The 16593-nt window shown below is 37.0% G+C and overlaps 1 protein-coding gene across 1 annotated transcript in view; it reads left to right on the top strand.

Annotated features, from left to right (window-relative positions):
* Positions 1 to 16593, top strand: part of LOC139740451 (uncharacterized) — a 35481-nt gene that overhangs the window by 5756 nt on the left and 13132 nt on the right. Inside the window, exons 3-17 of the mRNA XM_071651049.1 lie at positions 372 to 415; positions 2116 to 2181; positions 3719 to 3890; positions 4427 to 4504; positions 5155 to 5341; positions 6640 to 6757; positions 7909 to 8026; positions 8495 to 8596; positions 9302 to 9415; positions 10594 to 10693; positions 12029 to 12051; positions 13310 to 13604; positions 14288 to 14482; positions 15218 to 15401; positions 16509 to 16579. Coding sequence (XP_071507150.1) covers positions 372 to 415; positions 2116 to 2181; positions 3719 to 3890; positions 4427 to 4504; positions 5155 to 5341; positions 6640 to 6757; positions 7909 to 8026; positions 8495 to 8596; positions 9302 to 9415; positions 10594 to 10693; positions 12029 to 12051; positions 13310 to 13604; positions 14288 to 14482; positions 15218 to 15401; positions 16509 to 16579 — 1867 coding nt within the window. The remainder of the gene's footprint in view (positions 1 to 371; positions 416 to 2115; positions 2182 to 3718; positions 3891 to 4426; positions 4505 to 5154; positions 5342 to 6639; positions 6758 to 7908; positions 8027 to 8494; positions 8597 to 9301; positions 9416 to 10593; positions 10694 to 12028; positions 12052 to 13309; positions 13605 to 14287; positions 14483 to 15217; positions 15402 to 16508; positions 16580 to 16593) is intronic.

Below are 16593 nucleotides of genomic sequence, written 5' to 3'. Positions count from 1 at the left end.
CATTTAAATGGCAGAAGATCAAGGAAAGATCATTCCTTGGGTAAGACTGTCGTCACGGGGCGGGGGTATTAATCACCTTAAGTGATATTTCTAGTTTCTTTTGGTTTTTAACGAAAAATAAAGGGGGAGCGTGCGCTGGTTGCGCCCCCCTCTGGATCCGCCACTGTTATAGCAAGTTTTCACTTTCTCATTCAACTTGGAATTGCTACTGTATTCAGGTGGAGAAAAACTAAGAATTGTGGAAAGAGGCTTGTGTGAGAGAGTTACTAAACAAACAAACAAACCAACAAACATTAAAAGATAAGGAACAGTTCTAGAACATGGTTTCAGCACACTTGCAGTTGTACATTTCTTTGTATTTTTCTTTGCAGGAAAAGAAAGCTGAGTTCAAAGAGGCCATAAAGAATTTCAAGAAGTAAGAACAAGGTTCTGTTACTGTACATAACTAGTAACTTCAGCTGTAGCTTTTAAGTGTTAAATACTGTAGCTTAGTGATTAGTCATCTGTATTTGGGCATGTAAGACATTTTGGGAAACTGACTTTACTGTGATTATGATAGCGACCGTCATATGTAGGGGCTGTATCATGATGTTGTGAAAAATAACAAACAAAAGTCTTTCAAACAACAGAACCTATAGCCGTAGTCTTTTTCGGGCAAGACCACTGTGGTATTGTGTGTGTGTGGTTTTTTTTTGATAGACCCCATCTTCCCAGACATGGTGATGAGGGTCATGTAATTACAGGCCATAAGAAGAATACAGTGCTCACCTGATAATTAGCAATGATCTTAGCAGGCACACCACTTCATTGTACTAGGTGTTTCAAAAAACATTTCCCACTTTTGATCATTAATAGTTCAAAAACTATTCATCGGATAAAACTCATTGATATGAGTAATAGCTGAATAGTGTACAATTTTGTTGGAGGTGATTTGAATGTAAAAGCATAAATCTGTATCATTAAATCTAAGATTGATTTTGAAGTAAGGTTTCAGATTTTGGTCAAATTTTAAACCTCTGTACAAAAATTGAACTTTGCACAGGAACCAATGATGTGTATGTGAGTGTGTACTGACAATGGCCCTGAACATTAGACATGCCTGAACCACCTGTTGACTACATCTGTAGGCATCAGTCTCGCGCTCCCAGGCACATGAATGCTTAATCAATAATTCAGGAGGATTGCCCTGGCAACTGCTAGTCTGAATTCATGCACGGTAAAGGGTAAAACGCATGCACATGGAAAAAGTAAGCACATGTTTCCATGTGCTTGCAAACACCACATTTCATTCCAGCTGGCAATCATTTTCAAATTTTGCTTCACATATCAGTAAATTTAGGATATAATTTAAATAAGCATAAATAATCTAAAGTTCTCCATTTTAATTCAACTGTCTACTAATAGTCTGACAAATTTGTCGCTTTTTCGATAAAAAGTGATCATTTTTGGTAAAGAGTTCAGCAGCATTTTTCATTGGGGCGATTTGTTTCACAGTAGATTTATTTAAGGCTCCACATACACAAGTGTATACTCTAATTGATTTTCTTTGCTTCCTGTCACCATGTTTACGACAGAACAGAATGTATTCATTGTAACTTCGTTTTTCAGAAGTAGGGAGACCACTGTCTTGACTCAACGACAGTATCGGCAGGCGTTTGACTTTACACAGATACTGCCAGAGGCTGAATAAAGACTAGTTGTGATAGTGGAATTTCTCATGAATAGATAATGAAGTGTTCAAACCCTGGCCATTGTTCAGGACCATTGTCAGGGTGTTAACCACACACTCCCATACACACCCATTGTCCCCTGTGCAAAGTGAAAGTTTTGTACAGAGGGTTGAAAATAGAGCAAAATCTGGAACCTAACTGTGAAATTAATCATGGATTTCATGAAACTGATTTATGCTTTCATATTCAAACCACCTCCAACAAAATTGTACACTATTCAGCTATCGCTCATATCAATGACAGTGTTATCTGATATATAGTTTTTGAATTATTAAGAATAAAAAGTGGGAAATGTTTTTTTGAAACACCTAGTATCAAGATAACAGCAGCTAGAAATAAATTATGAGAATATGAGTGTTTTTGTTATTATTCTGCCCTTCAACAGGAGAGAGCAGGTTCTTAAAAGAAGCCTAGTAGAGATTCAACATGCCCAACAAAACATCTCTAGCAGGTAAGCAATTTTTTTTTTCTTGAAGGAATATGTTGAAATGAATTTTCAGTATGCCTAGCAATATGGGAGGTAACTAATTGAGGAGTGACTGTTAATTTGTGTATTAAATCACTTGATTGCTGTAAAAAGCAAATAAGCGAATGAACTTCTGACAGACCATGTACATTGTGTTCATGTATATGTCATAGAATATTGTAAAAGTGGAAATTTTTGCGGTGTTGAAATTTTCGTGCATTTCGAGCAACTTGAAACTAGCGCGAAAATAAAAGCATGTGAATTTTTTTGCTTGCCATATGTTCCAGTAGTTGATGACTTGATTTCGCGGAATTAAAAACGCGCGAAACTCTTCTTACCCCGCCGAGCGCAAAAAATTAGTCGCGCGAAAATATCCACTTTTACAGTAAAGCAAGGTAGAACATCGGTGATAAAAGAAAAACCTCTATTTTTTCCACTTGAGATTAATTTTTTTGTACAATGTAATTCTTATAAATATGTAAATTTAACAAAAATTGTCAAGAAATTTTGGTTGCCAGATATTTCATCCACTAGCAACAACACAAGGGAAAAAAAGTATTTGTTACAGCTAACATATTGCGGACTTGCCAAGGAATATCTGGTAGATACAGATACAATGTAGAATTTTGCATGTGTGCTGTTCTTGAGGGTTTTATACAAATCAAAGAGAAGAAACCATGTGAAGACAGATGAAGTAACACTAGTCAATCAGCGGTATGCTCCTAGAATCACAGCATTCTTTATACAATGTATCATGTAATATGATTTTCTGCTTGTATTTCATGTTGAAATGCTATATAAATGATAATAATGCTGATAGTAGTAGTAGTAGTAGTAGTTGTAGTAGTAGTAGTAGTAGTAGTAGTAGTAATGGTAGAAGTAGTAGTAGTAGTAGTAGTCGTAGTAGTGGTAGTAGTAGTAGTAGTAGTAGTAGCAGTAGTAGTAGTAGTAGTAATGATAATGATAACAGTAATGATAGTTTCAAATTTTTTTTCAAATTCAAAGTTTATTTCATTTTTCGACAAAACATATAAGTCACACTTCTTTTGACAACAGAGAATAAGGTAAACAAAACATTATGTATCAAAAGAATGTATAACAATTGAGAACCTTATCGTAATTATACATTGTAGTAAAAAAGAAGCAGAAGTGATCGAAATGAAGTACATGTATAACTTTGCTTAAAGTGTGAAAAATGGAGAGACCCACTAAAAAGACAGAGCTTGTAGTCTAACACTATTAGATGGAAGCACTTGGAATCTGTTGATAGATAGATGGAGATGTATACAAATGAATAGTTAGGTATCAAAAGTGAATATAGACATACTGTGTATAGATGAACAGATAGAGGCACACATTAATGGTTTAATGGATTGACAAATAAGTGAATAAATTAACTATTGAACAGTATGTTGCCTGTGTTAGTGGATGGCACATGGCATGGATGGTCAAGTTGATTGATGGACTTTCCATAGAAGGGTCAGCTGAATGGGCCCCGTCTTGTGTCTGCTCCCCGTGACAGGTTCGAAAACAACAAGTACTCGGTGCAGCAGGCCCTGAGGGCCATCAGCCAGGAGCTGAAGAAGAAGGAAGGGGAGCTGGCGGCCTGCATGCAGAAGACGGGTAGCTCCCTCCAGCAGGAGTTAGCTGCGGGACACAAGGAGCTGGAGAAACAGCTGCAGAAACTCCAGAATGTATGATTTTGTTCTCCATGACACAGTTTAAAGGGTTTATTGAGGGGAGTAGGAAGCTGCTTTAGAGATCAATTTTCTTATTCAGTTATATTTTCATAATTTTATATGAACATCTTTGGTCTATATTCCTTATTCACCATATTGTTTTTTGAAAGAAGTTTATCCCTACATGTCAATAGAATTAGTAATTGTTGCCAAGTTGGTCTCTGAAGAAGTTATTGCTCATATTTGTTTCAGCAAAAATGAACCTGTTCTATCTTCTGTTTACTGTTATGCTTTTGGTTCCTGTCATTTTAAAGCAAAAAAAAAAAAAATGTTTATGTAAACCTTTTTTTCATGAATGCAGATTGTAGTGTTTCCTTTTATGAATGTGGTAATTACACAAACTTGACCCTTCTGATATCTCATATCGTATGTCAATTGCGTGTCGTTTATAGTGCCATCAAAGTATTAGAAAATTGTGATCTATGTAAGCCATACATAGAATTCAATGATAGAGGAACAAAGTATTTCATGATTGTTCTTTTTTTATGTAGTGTCACAAGAAGGCTGAGAAACTGATTTCTGCAGATGCCGGCAAGTTCATGAGTGAACATGCCAAGATCTCTGAAGAGGTATGGAGAATGTGATGATTGCCTCCCATGAAGGCATCCAACAGTTTTTATTTGTCACTATGAAGAACAGTGAAACAAAAATCCTTGTGTGTGTGTGTGTGTGTGTGTGTGTGTGTGGCTAGTCTGTACATCTCTGTAGTTCTCTTTGTTTGTATTGTGTCAAGATTAATTTCCTGTGCTTTCTGTAGCAACATGTGTAAAACTGCCTGCATCAGATTTGTTAAAAACATCAAAGATATGGCAGTGGCAATGAAGATGATGGTGATGATGGTAATGATGATAATGATAATGATAATGATGATGATTATAATGATAAGAAGAACAAGAAATGATTGTACATATATATCATCATCATCACAGTAATGATTATAGTAATAACCATGTTACTGATAGTACACTATGGGGTATATTTGGTCAATACATACATCATATTCACTCTACAACTGTCTTCATCAGATTTGCCAAACATCAAAGAAATAAAAGTGATGATGGAGATGATGGTGATGATGATGATGATGATGATGATGATGATGATGATAAGAATAATGATAGGAAGAAAATAATGATAAACAACATCATCATCACCATCACCTTGATAGTAATAGTAGTAACAATCGCCTAATACTTTAGTTGGGAAATTGTGTTTTTAGATGGAAGATCTTCTGAAGGAGCAGGTGGTAGGTGGCATCTCTTCCCTCAACACCCCGATCTCCATGGATGCACTGGATGTTGGTAGGATTGTGGAGGAGTTAAGGAGCTTGGCTTCAGAATGGCTGGCTAGTCAGAGTGCCAGTGAGAAAGCCTCACTGAGGGAGAAGCTCCAAGATGTCAAAGAAGGTAAATGTAGTTCTTGTTACCCTCCACTGGTGCATGATTTTCTGCTGTTATTTCATCACTGCTGGTATGAGAGTGCAATTAGCTGTTAAGGAAGAAGGTCAGTGATTTACTGTTGTGACATTCCTCAACTCAACCTGCATATGAGCTTTATACAAGTATGTACTTTGGAAAATGAAATATTTATATTGTTATTAGAAGGTGACCCCCCCAAAAACAAACAAACAAACAAGCAAACGAACGAATGAAAAACCTGATACACTTTAAAAACACAGCCCTAGAGAAAATAAAGAAATTAATTCCTTTGGAAATTTGTATACACATGTTTGTTAAATGTCTCTTTTATCATATGACTCCAAAGAGTCTGAAAATATTTCATGCAACATGTAAGTGAGCACTACCCACTTTTGTAAAGAACATAAAAAATAGGCTGCACAAGAATTCACTATCCATTTAGTTGGCTGGTGGCATAGCACAGACCTGTTTCTGCGAGTACCCCCACAAGGGAATGGTAGAGTTTTAAGCAAGGAGACAAACGGCTTCTAGAATTTTGATATGTCTCACACTACCCACTTTTATAAAGAACATGAAAAGTAGGCTGCACAAGAATTCACTATCCATTTAGTTGGCTGGTGGCATAGCAAAGACCTGTTTCTGCGAGTACCCCCACAAGGGAATGGTAAGACTTTTAAGCAAGGAGACAAATGGCTTCTAGAATTTTGATATGTCTCACACTCCCACCTACACACAGGAGCATGCCTTCTATCGTCAAGCGGTGAAAACTGTCTCGCCTTTGCTTGATCGTGATAGCGTCGGAAGGAAAACTTTGAAGGCATTTTTCTTGAAACTCTGATTTTTCATCAATTACTTGACATGCCTGTTAAAATCACCAGTATCTCTGCAACCGAGTACTGTTATGAGTTGTACTATATATGAAATTAAAGTAGCAGAGTAAGGGAATAACGTCATGCCATTTTCAGAATATTGTCCTTCCCCGACTTTCGGATCCTTTTGTTGTAGTGGGTCACATATGTTCATGCAATTGATAGGCATACATGTATGGTTGTCCTCTTTTCTTTAGGTTCAGTTATTTTCTGTTGTTGAAATCATAATCATCCTCAGTATACAATGTAGTTCATTGACTAAAGCATTAACAGAATTATCTTTTGCAAGTTTTTGTGTTGGATACAATGCAGTCATTTGTACTCTGAACTCTCTATTCAAAGAGAAAATTCAAGCTGTGTAGACAATTCTGACGAGTTGGTCATTTCAGTCCACTTGGTTGGTGTGTTTGATTGAAGGCAACAAGCTGCAGGGGTATGTGGAGAGCCGTTTGGATGACCGAGGCTGTTTCTGGCTGTGTCCGGACATGCAGGAAGGGACCACTGACTGCCTAGATGACCTCAGCTTCGACATCAGGTATGATGACGGATGCCAAGACATCGAAATGCTCTTTCCTTTCCTTTGCCATACAGGGAAAAAGGACAAAAGACATAGCAGAATGCTTAGCTCTAATTAACCAATCATCCAAATGTCCACATACGTGACTGCAGAGCTCAAAACTCACACAGAGTAGGCGGAAATGAATTTCCACTCATCTACATAGTTAAAAGAGTATGTTCCAAGCATTAAAATCATATGTAACTTGTTAAAATTTCCCTAACCTAACCCATTCAAAAAGTGATTAAAAAAAGAGGGAGTTAGGAGATAGATAACTTGTTAAAATTGGTCTATCCTAGCCCATTCAAAAAGTGATTGAAATAAGAGAGGGTTAGGAGTTTCATGGAAAAGGGAGAAAAGAGGATTTAAAGATTAGTGTCACTTGGGTGTGCTGTGCAGAAGCGTCAATGAAAAAATATCTGGTCCAGAAAAAAATGCTAACATCTCAATTTTGGCTTTCTTTTAAGCTGCCAAATCTGACAGTAGGTAGAGAAAAAAATTACTCTTAGGTACTACAATCTTAGAAATTTGAGTTGTTCAATGCAAATGACATATTTTGGTTTATTACAGAGAATCCTATTCTGTGACATTTTGTGGGTTTTAGCTTGGCAATCACATATGTAAGAGTTGAGCATAGTGTCCAACTTCTGACTCCAGCAGTGTACTTGAGCGGCTTCATTATGTTAATCCTTAATCTTTTCACTTAGTGGACCTGGACTACTGATGAAAAAGCATGAGCAGGCCATATGAAAATGCTGCAATTGCTTGACCCGGCACCCGAAGTGGGGATGTGAAAAAAAAAATATACAGTGTAATCCTGTTAAAATTAACACAGTTTTAGCAACATTTTCATTACAAAGATGTAGATATTTATGTCCAAAAATTATCGTCTATATACATTTAGAAACTTTAGTAATAAGCGCTTTTTAAATGATATTTATTATTATTATTATTTACATACTTTACTGTTGAGCTAAAACTAAATTTTGATACAACAAAAGAAAACTGCTGGTCCCAATAACTTTGTTATACTGGAAGTCACTTGTATTACCGGTGCAAAATTTTGAAGAAGAGATGACTCCACCCTTTAATCTCTGTCTTTATCTCTTTTGATTGTTTGATTGTTTCAGGAGAGACATAATAACCCATGGCCTAGAGGACTTACTGGTCAAGGAGGGATCTTTCTGTGTGGCCCAGTATGACCAGGATCACCGCTGGTACAGGGCTAAAGTGGAGAAACTCAAGGACGTAAGATGACCAAGACAAGTCCTTGCATATTTTGAAAAAAAAAATGTTCTTTTTCAGTATAGTAATGATTACTTTGCAAGCAAATGATGCCCCATAACAATGACAACAACAACATCAACAACAACAACAAAACACCAACAATTGTTCAAAACTTGAGACAATGTAATGACCAAGTGTGTTACATTGTATCTGGAATGAATTCATGTCACATATCTAGCAGACTAAAATTGCCTTGATGATGTTGATTTCTGAGCTCACCTTCTATATTTTGAAAATTGAACTTGTGTGATCTCACCTGCCACGTGCACTTTGGGTGGCATGTTTGTCTTTCTATCATTTTTCATATACAAAGCAAGAAGCCTTTTGTGCCATTGAGTGTTTTGCCCCTCTAATTTAAGTCAATTCTAATTGTTTCCTTTTTCCCATGTGTGATTCTAAATGTGTTACTGCTTTCCGATGTGTCTGTAGCACACAGCTGAAATTCGCTGGCTGGACTATGCCCATCCAGGGGAAGTGCCTCTCAGCCACATCCAGCCATTACGAGAAAAATTCCTTGACATCCCATTCCAGGTAAGATTTAGTTGATAGTTACATACAAGTGTAGTTGATGTTGATAGTTGCAAGCTGATATATGATGATTAATAGTTGATATTTAAATTTGACAGTTTGTAGTTGATAGTTGATGATGATAGCTGATAGCTGATAATTGATGAGTCATCCGCGAATAGTAGAAACTGCTATCAAGTTGTAAAACTCCATTTAATTATGACCTTGAGAACAGGAATTTACTTCAAGACCAAACAAAAAAAAAAAAAAAAATGATATAATATGCTCATTCTTTGTCATGGATATTTCCTTGCCCAAACAATTTGTGCTTGAAACATTAAGCTAATGTCTTCCAGATAATTGTAAAAGAACTCTTTTTTTTTTTTTGGTTAGGTGTTCAATTGTATTGTATCTTTCTTCAAGGCTTTCCGGAGTTGTAGCCAACCTTAAAAGACACTTTTATTTTTTCATACTTTGTTTTTAAAGTGGCAATTCTCTTGAATACTTGGCATGTCTTTGAGGCAAATTGACTTCCGTAAATAAGACATAGAAGATGAATGACGACTATGTGATCAGTTTTGACTATTTGCTGGAAAGCTCAATTCTTTACTCTGCTGTAATCGGCACAGACATCCAGAAAGTAATGTCCAGCAAAAACAGATGGGGAAGTCCCACACTGTATTTATCCCATTTCAACACAATGATGGAATATGTGATCCTTTTTGACAGGGCCTGGTGTGTACACTGTTTGAAGATATGTCAGATGATATTCCTCGACAAGCACGCTGGGAGTTCTCTGATCTGACTGCCAATGTACTACTGGACTGTACTATCATCAAAAAGGTAGATATGGTGCAAATCAGTCCAGTGTGTGCTGGAATGAAATGAGGTCAAAGTAGTTGTGTGAGTGAAAATCCCTACAGATGTCTTTCTATGGATCTAGGGCAGTTACCCCCTGGACAATTACCCCAGACCCTTCCCCTTGCCCTAACCCTAATCTTAATCCTGAATCTAATCCTAACCCTACCCAAACTCTAACCCTAAACCTAACTTTAACCCTAATCTTTACTCTAACCTTATCACTAACCAGTATTTGTGGGGGGGGGGGGGTTAGTTGTCCTTGGGGGTAATTGGTCTGATACAGCCAGATTCGCTCTCTGTATGTATGCCAGTAGCATTTATTCAAAGCATTAGCGTGAATAGCATTTAGGGCTCAACACTTTATTTATTCTCTGGTGACCCATTCTACCACTAACACTTTGGAATTTCAAAGTTCTGGTGGCTGGAATAAAAAACTGGAGTGGCTTCATAGAAGTGAAAGGGAGAGATAGAGATCCATTTAGACTTTTTGTTTTGTGTGTAGATGTCTATTACTACTTGCATGTATATTGTATTTAATCTAAATCTGTTTTGTCTCTTCATATTTCATTTTGAATTATGACCATAGGTGCTGGCCATACGAACTTCATCAAGTCATTGTCAAATTATTTTCATACATGCATCTTGTTTTCACTTCACTTTCATAATTATCTTGATGACTAATGTTTTGATTAGTAAGTGATATCAAGCACCATCACCATATACAGCTGCATAAACTCCATGTTACAAGCAATTATGAAATTGAACCTGCAACTGTGACTAGAATTTCCAGAATGCTACCAAATTTCCCTTACACTAACAAAAAATCTCAGAGGTTCAGCTACAGATCTGCATTTATTAGAGTATGAATTCAGATTGTATTTACCCATAAATATGCTTGAAATGCAAAGCAAAGCCTGTCCACTTGAATTAATGTAGCACAGTTTGAATAATTTCAGAAAATGGTTTCCTACCAGTTAACCCGTTGAGGACAGACTGATTTTGCTATAACACGCATTATTCCCATAGACCCCTGCCCAAGTATACTCGGGACTCGTCCTCAACAGGTAAAAGAGGCTAAATTTTGTTTGCATGTAATGCCATATCATATGTTGGGTTTTGGCATAGAAGATTGATTAGTTCAACATGTTTTTATTTGTCAGCTTGGCATGGATAGAAGAAGGAAGATGCCCATCTACCTAGTCAAGCTAGAGCTGCAAGGAGAGGAACACCTGGACGTCAACAAGAGTGTGTGGGAAAAGGGTAAGGCACCACTTGTGACTTGCAGTGACGAGATGACTAAGTCAGTAGTGTGTCTGGCATGCAATCAAATTGCTTGGGGTTCAGATGTGGGTTCCAACCCTAGTGAGTCTTACTGAGCAGTGTTGTGGTGTCTGCATGCCATCCCCTCTGGTAGAGGTAAACCAGTCTGTCCTTCGGATAGGACGTATTAAAGAATGGAAGTCCCATGTGTGAGAGAGTCACTACCCACAACCCATGTGAAAGATCCCACTTCATTCATTCATTGCAAAGAGCAGGGTGTGAACCTGGTGAAGTGGTTCGTATCGAGTACTCACAACTGTACCCCATGAAAGACCAGCAAGTGCAGCTGATTATTGTGTATCCGGCCATTTTGCTGGATGGAAAATGAAAAACAGACAAACAAGCTAGGCAAATTGACATTTGGCATAGCAAGTATGATGTAGCTGAACTCCATTAAACCTCACTGGTATTTTAAATGAGGCTTATTTAGTTAGATGTTGCATCGTTGTGTTTCCACACTGATTATTTTATTTAGATAGTTTATTATAGGTTATGTATTTATATTTTTTCAGCTTTCAAATGTATGTTTGTATGCTTTATGTTACATTGATTTTTTTTCTGTAATTTCTATATTGGAAAAGGTTTATGTGATATTGGAGAAAAGGCTGATCTGAATTTGATTGAAATTGAATTAAGTGCATTTGTGGGAGAATGATAAGCTGGAGTTTAGAATATCAGCTTTGTAAGAACTATATAAGGGTAAAGATACACTGTGGTGGTTTGATTTATTTTTCTCATTGATTAAAGTTATACCACTTCACAATAATAGTTACTAGGCAGTTGTGTGCATTGTTGAAATATTGGCAAGTGTAGTATAGCTCACTTGTTTGAAAGTATGTTAGATGTCATCACTATATGAGGATTTCAGTTCTATATCTGTACTTTAACACATCGTGTAGGGGGAAAAAAATCCATGGTAAAGATGTCATTGTGTCTCTTGTAATTTGAATACTAGTGCCAGTAAACCAGACGTTGCACGATGTGGTGGAAAAGAAGACACCACATACCACACATATATAATTTTCAACCTGATGACACCACAGATATAATTGAAAGTTTCTACTTCTGCATAATTACCTACATGTACCTACTGAAATTGTTGTCTATGATGTACTGCTTTCTTGCATCTGTAGATTTTGGTAATGTGTCACACACCTATTTTTTCTTCCTTCTCATCGTTGCTCCTTTCACTACCATATTAATTTGATAAGAACTTTTTTGCTTCTCTGTAGACAGGTTGTAGTGACCTTTACTTTACCCTTATCTTCCTAACAGCTGAAGAATCGAAGAGCAAAAAGGTAAACAATTTTTGTTTCACTTTCTCAATATGCAAATAACAATGAACCTATGTGAGTCATTGCAGTAAAAGAACATCTAAAGGAAGAATAGACAAGAGTTTTAAGGCTGTGACAAATATATTTTATCGTTACAAATGATGTAGCTCATTCTAAATACTAGAATCATGATGGGTGACCAGTGCATACTTGCTTGTGAAAAGATTCCTCATCACTACGTAATAGTAAACCATGATACATACATCGTATCTGGCCTTTAGGCATTGAAGTTTATGCAACAATGAATATATTTGATTCTCTTAGTTCTCTTATCAAGCATTGTCAAAGCATAAAGATTTAGAATCTTTTTTGTTTTGGCAGTCAGCCTGAGTACTTGTGGTAAGTTTCTCTCACAAGCATGCTGTAGGAGGATCTTCTTTGAGTGCTGCTGTAGTACAACAACTGCCAGATCGACCTTTCCTGCATTCAAATGAAAATCAGCAATATTACAGTACCACAATACTGGAATGAAATAAATCAATTTTATGTTGGGCATGCAAATTTTTGGCAGCGAAATATTTATTGAGATCACCTGGGGCCCGTTTCATAAAACTTGTCATCAGTGACAAGTTGTCATAGATGTGACAAGCTACCGAAATCCTTGCATCTGATTTGCTGAGAGCAAATTTGTCATAGAAATGTGGCACTTGTCACTGATGACAAGTTTTATGAAACGGGCCCCTGGTCATCGAAATTTCCCCTTATTTTTCTCATGGTCATCCGTAGATATGTCACGTGATTTTTCACATGTGCATCATCAGATTGTCACATGATAGCCTCACAAAAGATAAGCTATGTAGTGTTTTTTCAAGTGAGGAGAAAATAATGGAGAGTGTGTGAAGAAATAGAGGAACAATCACCTGCAAAATCAACATGTAATAAGTGCTTACAGTAAATAAATATGATTTGATGTATACATGAACTTACATTTTATCGTAATTTAAGGTACCAATGGAGGAGACTGTTATAGGCAGTTTGCTAGCCTGGGATAACACCTCTAGGCGACATGATATCTTGTAATTCTCTCTAATTTACTAACTGACGGAACAAATCTTACACACACAAACTCACAGAATAGATGAATGATAAATGAAAGACTCAAACCTCTGGATTGAGTTATGGATGACTATGCACAATTTGAATAGTTGATCACCGGTCCCCCAATGCCTGAATCTGATCGGTGAAGAATCATAATCAATCTCTTTCTCTGACGTGTCGACAGGGACCAATCGCATACCAAGACGTACGCCTCACGCACGAGGATTCCAAGGACATCGTTGTGACCAAGGAGGTGGTGAACTCCAGCAAGAAGACCTCAGACGAGCCGAAGTCGGGAAGCATCGAGGAGGAGAAAGCCGACAGCAAAACGGAGGACAGAGAGAAGGGTGAGGACAGTAGAGACAAAGAAGAAGAAGATGAAGAGGAAGAAGAAGAAAAAGGAGGAGAAGAAGAAGAAGGAGGAGAAGAAGATGGAACAACATGTGAGGGACAAGTGGGAGAAACTAGCGGGTGCAAAAGTAAGGATTCTCACCACTCCAAGACTGACAGTAGTCAACAATTTAACTCCTTATCTAAAGGCAATCAACAGGAGCCCATTGTTGAAGTCATTGTTGAGAAAATCCATCATTGTCTTTAATATGTGTGTGTGTTTGTGAGTTTGTGTTTGGGTGTGTGTTTTTTTTGGGGTGTGTGAGTGTGAGTGTGCATGTGTGTATTTGTGTGTGTATTCATGTATGTGTGCTTGGTCAAGTGTGAGTATGTGAGGCTGTGTGTCTGGAGGTGACCATTAGGATTCACTAGGTTAGTTTGCAAACTTAGACTGAGAGCTGCATATAGGATGATTGAAAGTGGTTGTCTTTGCAATACACAATTTTTTGTTTCTGTACTTTGTAATTGATGCCTAGGTCAGTAAGCTTGTGTAGATATTATATCAATATCTATGATTCATGTATAAGTAATAAAATTATTTAATTGAATATTTGATTTTACTTTCAAATTTAGAAATTTTGCTTGACTTCATTTGTATATATTCTACTTGACATTGAACTGTACCTATGTTAAAGAATACATAGTTTGAACTGGATGGAAATATGTGACAGTGAACCAGGAGAGTTTAAGTGATTTCTGAAATGCAAAAACAAAACAATACAAAATATCTCTAAGTTCATTTGATATCTGTTTGTTGGTTTGATTGCCACAGATGATACAGGCAATGAAGAAGAAACGGCAAACTCTGGATCAAATGTAGATGGAGATGAGGCCAAGGCTGAAATTGAGAACGGAGAGGGAGACGATGACGATAGCTTCAAGGATGCAAGTGAAGCCCTGGATGACCTCAACCTGGCCAAAACGTTGGAGAAGCAAGCTGACTCTGCTCCAGCACAGCCAGAAACGGGTAAGGAGATCTCCGCATGGTCTAGGAAAGGATGGATAGGATAGAATATACTTAGAAAAGAGACAAATGGTTTCCATTTGAATTGATTTTTTTGTACATCCTGTTGAAGGGTTTAAAGTCAAAATGGAGGTGATTCTTGATGGCAAGAATTAAATGCTGAGAGACATTCAAGTAAACAGGGGAGAGGGGCAGGATGGGGTTCTTTTGTCTTGCAATTCTGCAAGAAAGTGGTGTCAGGACTAGACATGACTAAATCTGAGTAAATGAAAAGGTGGTTGTGACACAATTTTCATTATTTGGGAATTTGTGTTTTTGATAGGATGGCATCTCAACAGAACTATTAAGTGTATGAGTGGAATTTTTTTTTTTGCATTTCACGCATGCATTTCACGCAACCAGAAGCTAGCTTGAAAATAGTAGCACGTGAATATTTCTACTTGTTATATGTATCACTATGTAATATTTCATTCCACAAACTTCATCTTACGTGGCCGTGTGCAATAAATTTACTTAAGCGAAAATGTCCACTTTTAGAGTGCTATGGTCATAGAGATAGCAGAATAGAAAAGTCCAAATGCACTCTTCCATTGTTGCCAAATGATCTTGGTACTTATATCTAGGCATCATATTCTAATGTATGTTGAGTAGTAACTGGTAGGTAGATTCTTTGTTTAATGTGGACAGATGGATTTCAGGTAGTCATATTAATGTTTTTCCCGATCTCATTTACACTAGTCTTGGAAGAAATGGAGACGTCCCCAATGGCGTTCATTGCAGCTCATGGCAGCTACACAGCAGTCAGTGGAGGCAGTGGTGCTGATGGCAGCAACGCTTTACCACCGTATGGCATGCCACAGACAGACCCTAGGATGGGATGGTACCAACATTACGGCAGCCATTTTGTTGTTCCAAACTTGGGGTGAGGAGCCATTTATTTGCTTCTTCTTCTTCTTCTTCTTCTTCTTCTTCTTCTTCTTCTTCTTCTTCTTCTTCTTCTTCTTCTTCTTCTTCTTCTTCTCCTCCTTCTTCTTCTTCTTCTACTTGTTATTATTATTATTATTATTATTATTATTATCATCATCATCATCATTACCATTATTATTATTATCATTATTATTATTATTATTAACATCATTATTATATTTTTGCAATATTCCTTTACTGCTAGTGTGGAGTAGAGTTTGTAGATAAGGCTTTTATTGCATAGCTGTTTGTTACATTTTTGTTCTGGCCTAGTGAGATCACAATATTATGACACTGTATCTGAAGATTTCATTTCTGTTTTTCAAATGATGTTACAATCTGTCAATACATCATGTAAGAAACTACTAAATGATTTACAGATCTTTACAGAGAACCTGTGTGTAGGAAAAATTGCCTCAAAGACTGTTCTTAGGAAGAAAGTTTGCTTTGCATGATGTATTTAACTGTACACGAGCCTCTTTCATATGAAGAAAAGGGCAGCAAATGGGTTGAAGAATGATAGCTGAATAACTGCGTATGTTCATATTTTGAGGTTTTTATTATGTGTATGGCTCTTTAATTATTTTTTAAAGCCACTTTTAAGTGGTTTGCAGCCTTATATTACTAAACTGTCGATCATAACTCTCAGGGAATAATTTTCCAACTAAAATTTGATTAGCAATTTCAGCTGATGAACAATATTTCAAATGGTATCCCATACACTTCTGTGGAAGAAAACTGCTACACAAAAGCTAGTTTGCATAGCAGTGGTCTAAAAATGCATAGCAAATTGCGATGCGATACCAGGAAAATTTTTTCCTGACTCTGGAAGGACAAACTGCAGATCTGTTTTACCATGTGACTGGTTAAAAAACACAACAGCAACCCAATGCAGTATGTGTGCTATGTTACTGAGATGCAAGAGGCTCTTGCTCTGTTTTTTTGTTTGTTTGTTTGTTTGTGTGCATGTTTGTTTTATCATCTGTAAGCAAAATTATCTTCAGGATGTTGAATGTCTATGTTGATTCACTACACTTTAATTTCTTAATTATTAATTTCATAGAGCTTCTGGAGCTGATGAGGCCCACCTTGTGACTGCTAACCTATCCATGAATGGCCATAATTATGGAGTGGGTAAGTCTACCAAA

This window comes from Diadema antillarum, unplaced genomic scaffold (genome assembly GCF_040938485.1).
Source record: "Diadema antillarum isolate AM-2024a unplaced genomic scaffold, OU_Dant_1.0 seq00000854_RagTag, whole genome shotgun sequence".
NCBI classification, from domain to species: Eukaryota; Metazoa; Echinodermata; class Echinoidea; order Diadematoida; family Diadematidae; genus Diadema; species Diadema antillarum.
This window is presented reverse-complemented; position numbering and strand designations above follow the sequence as displayed.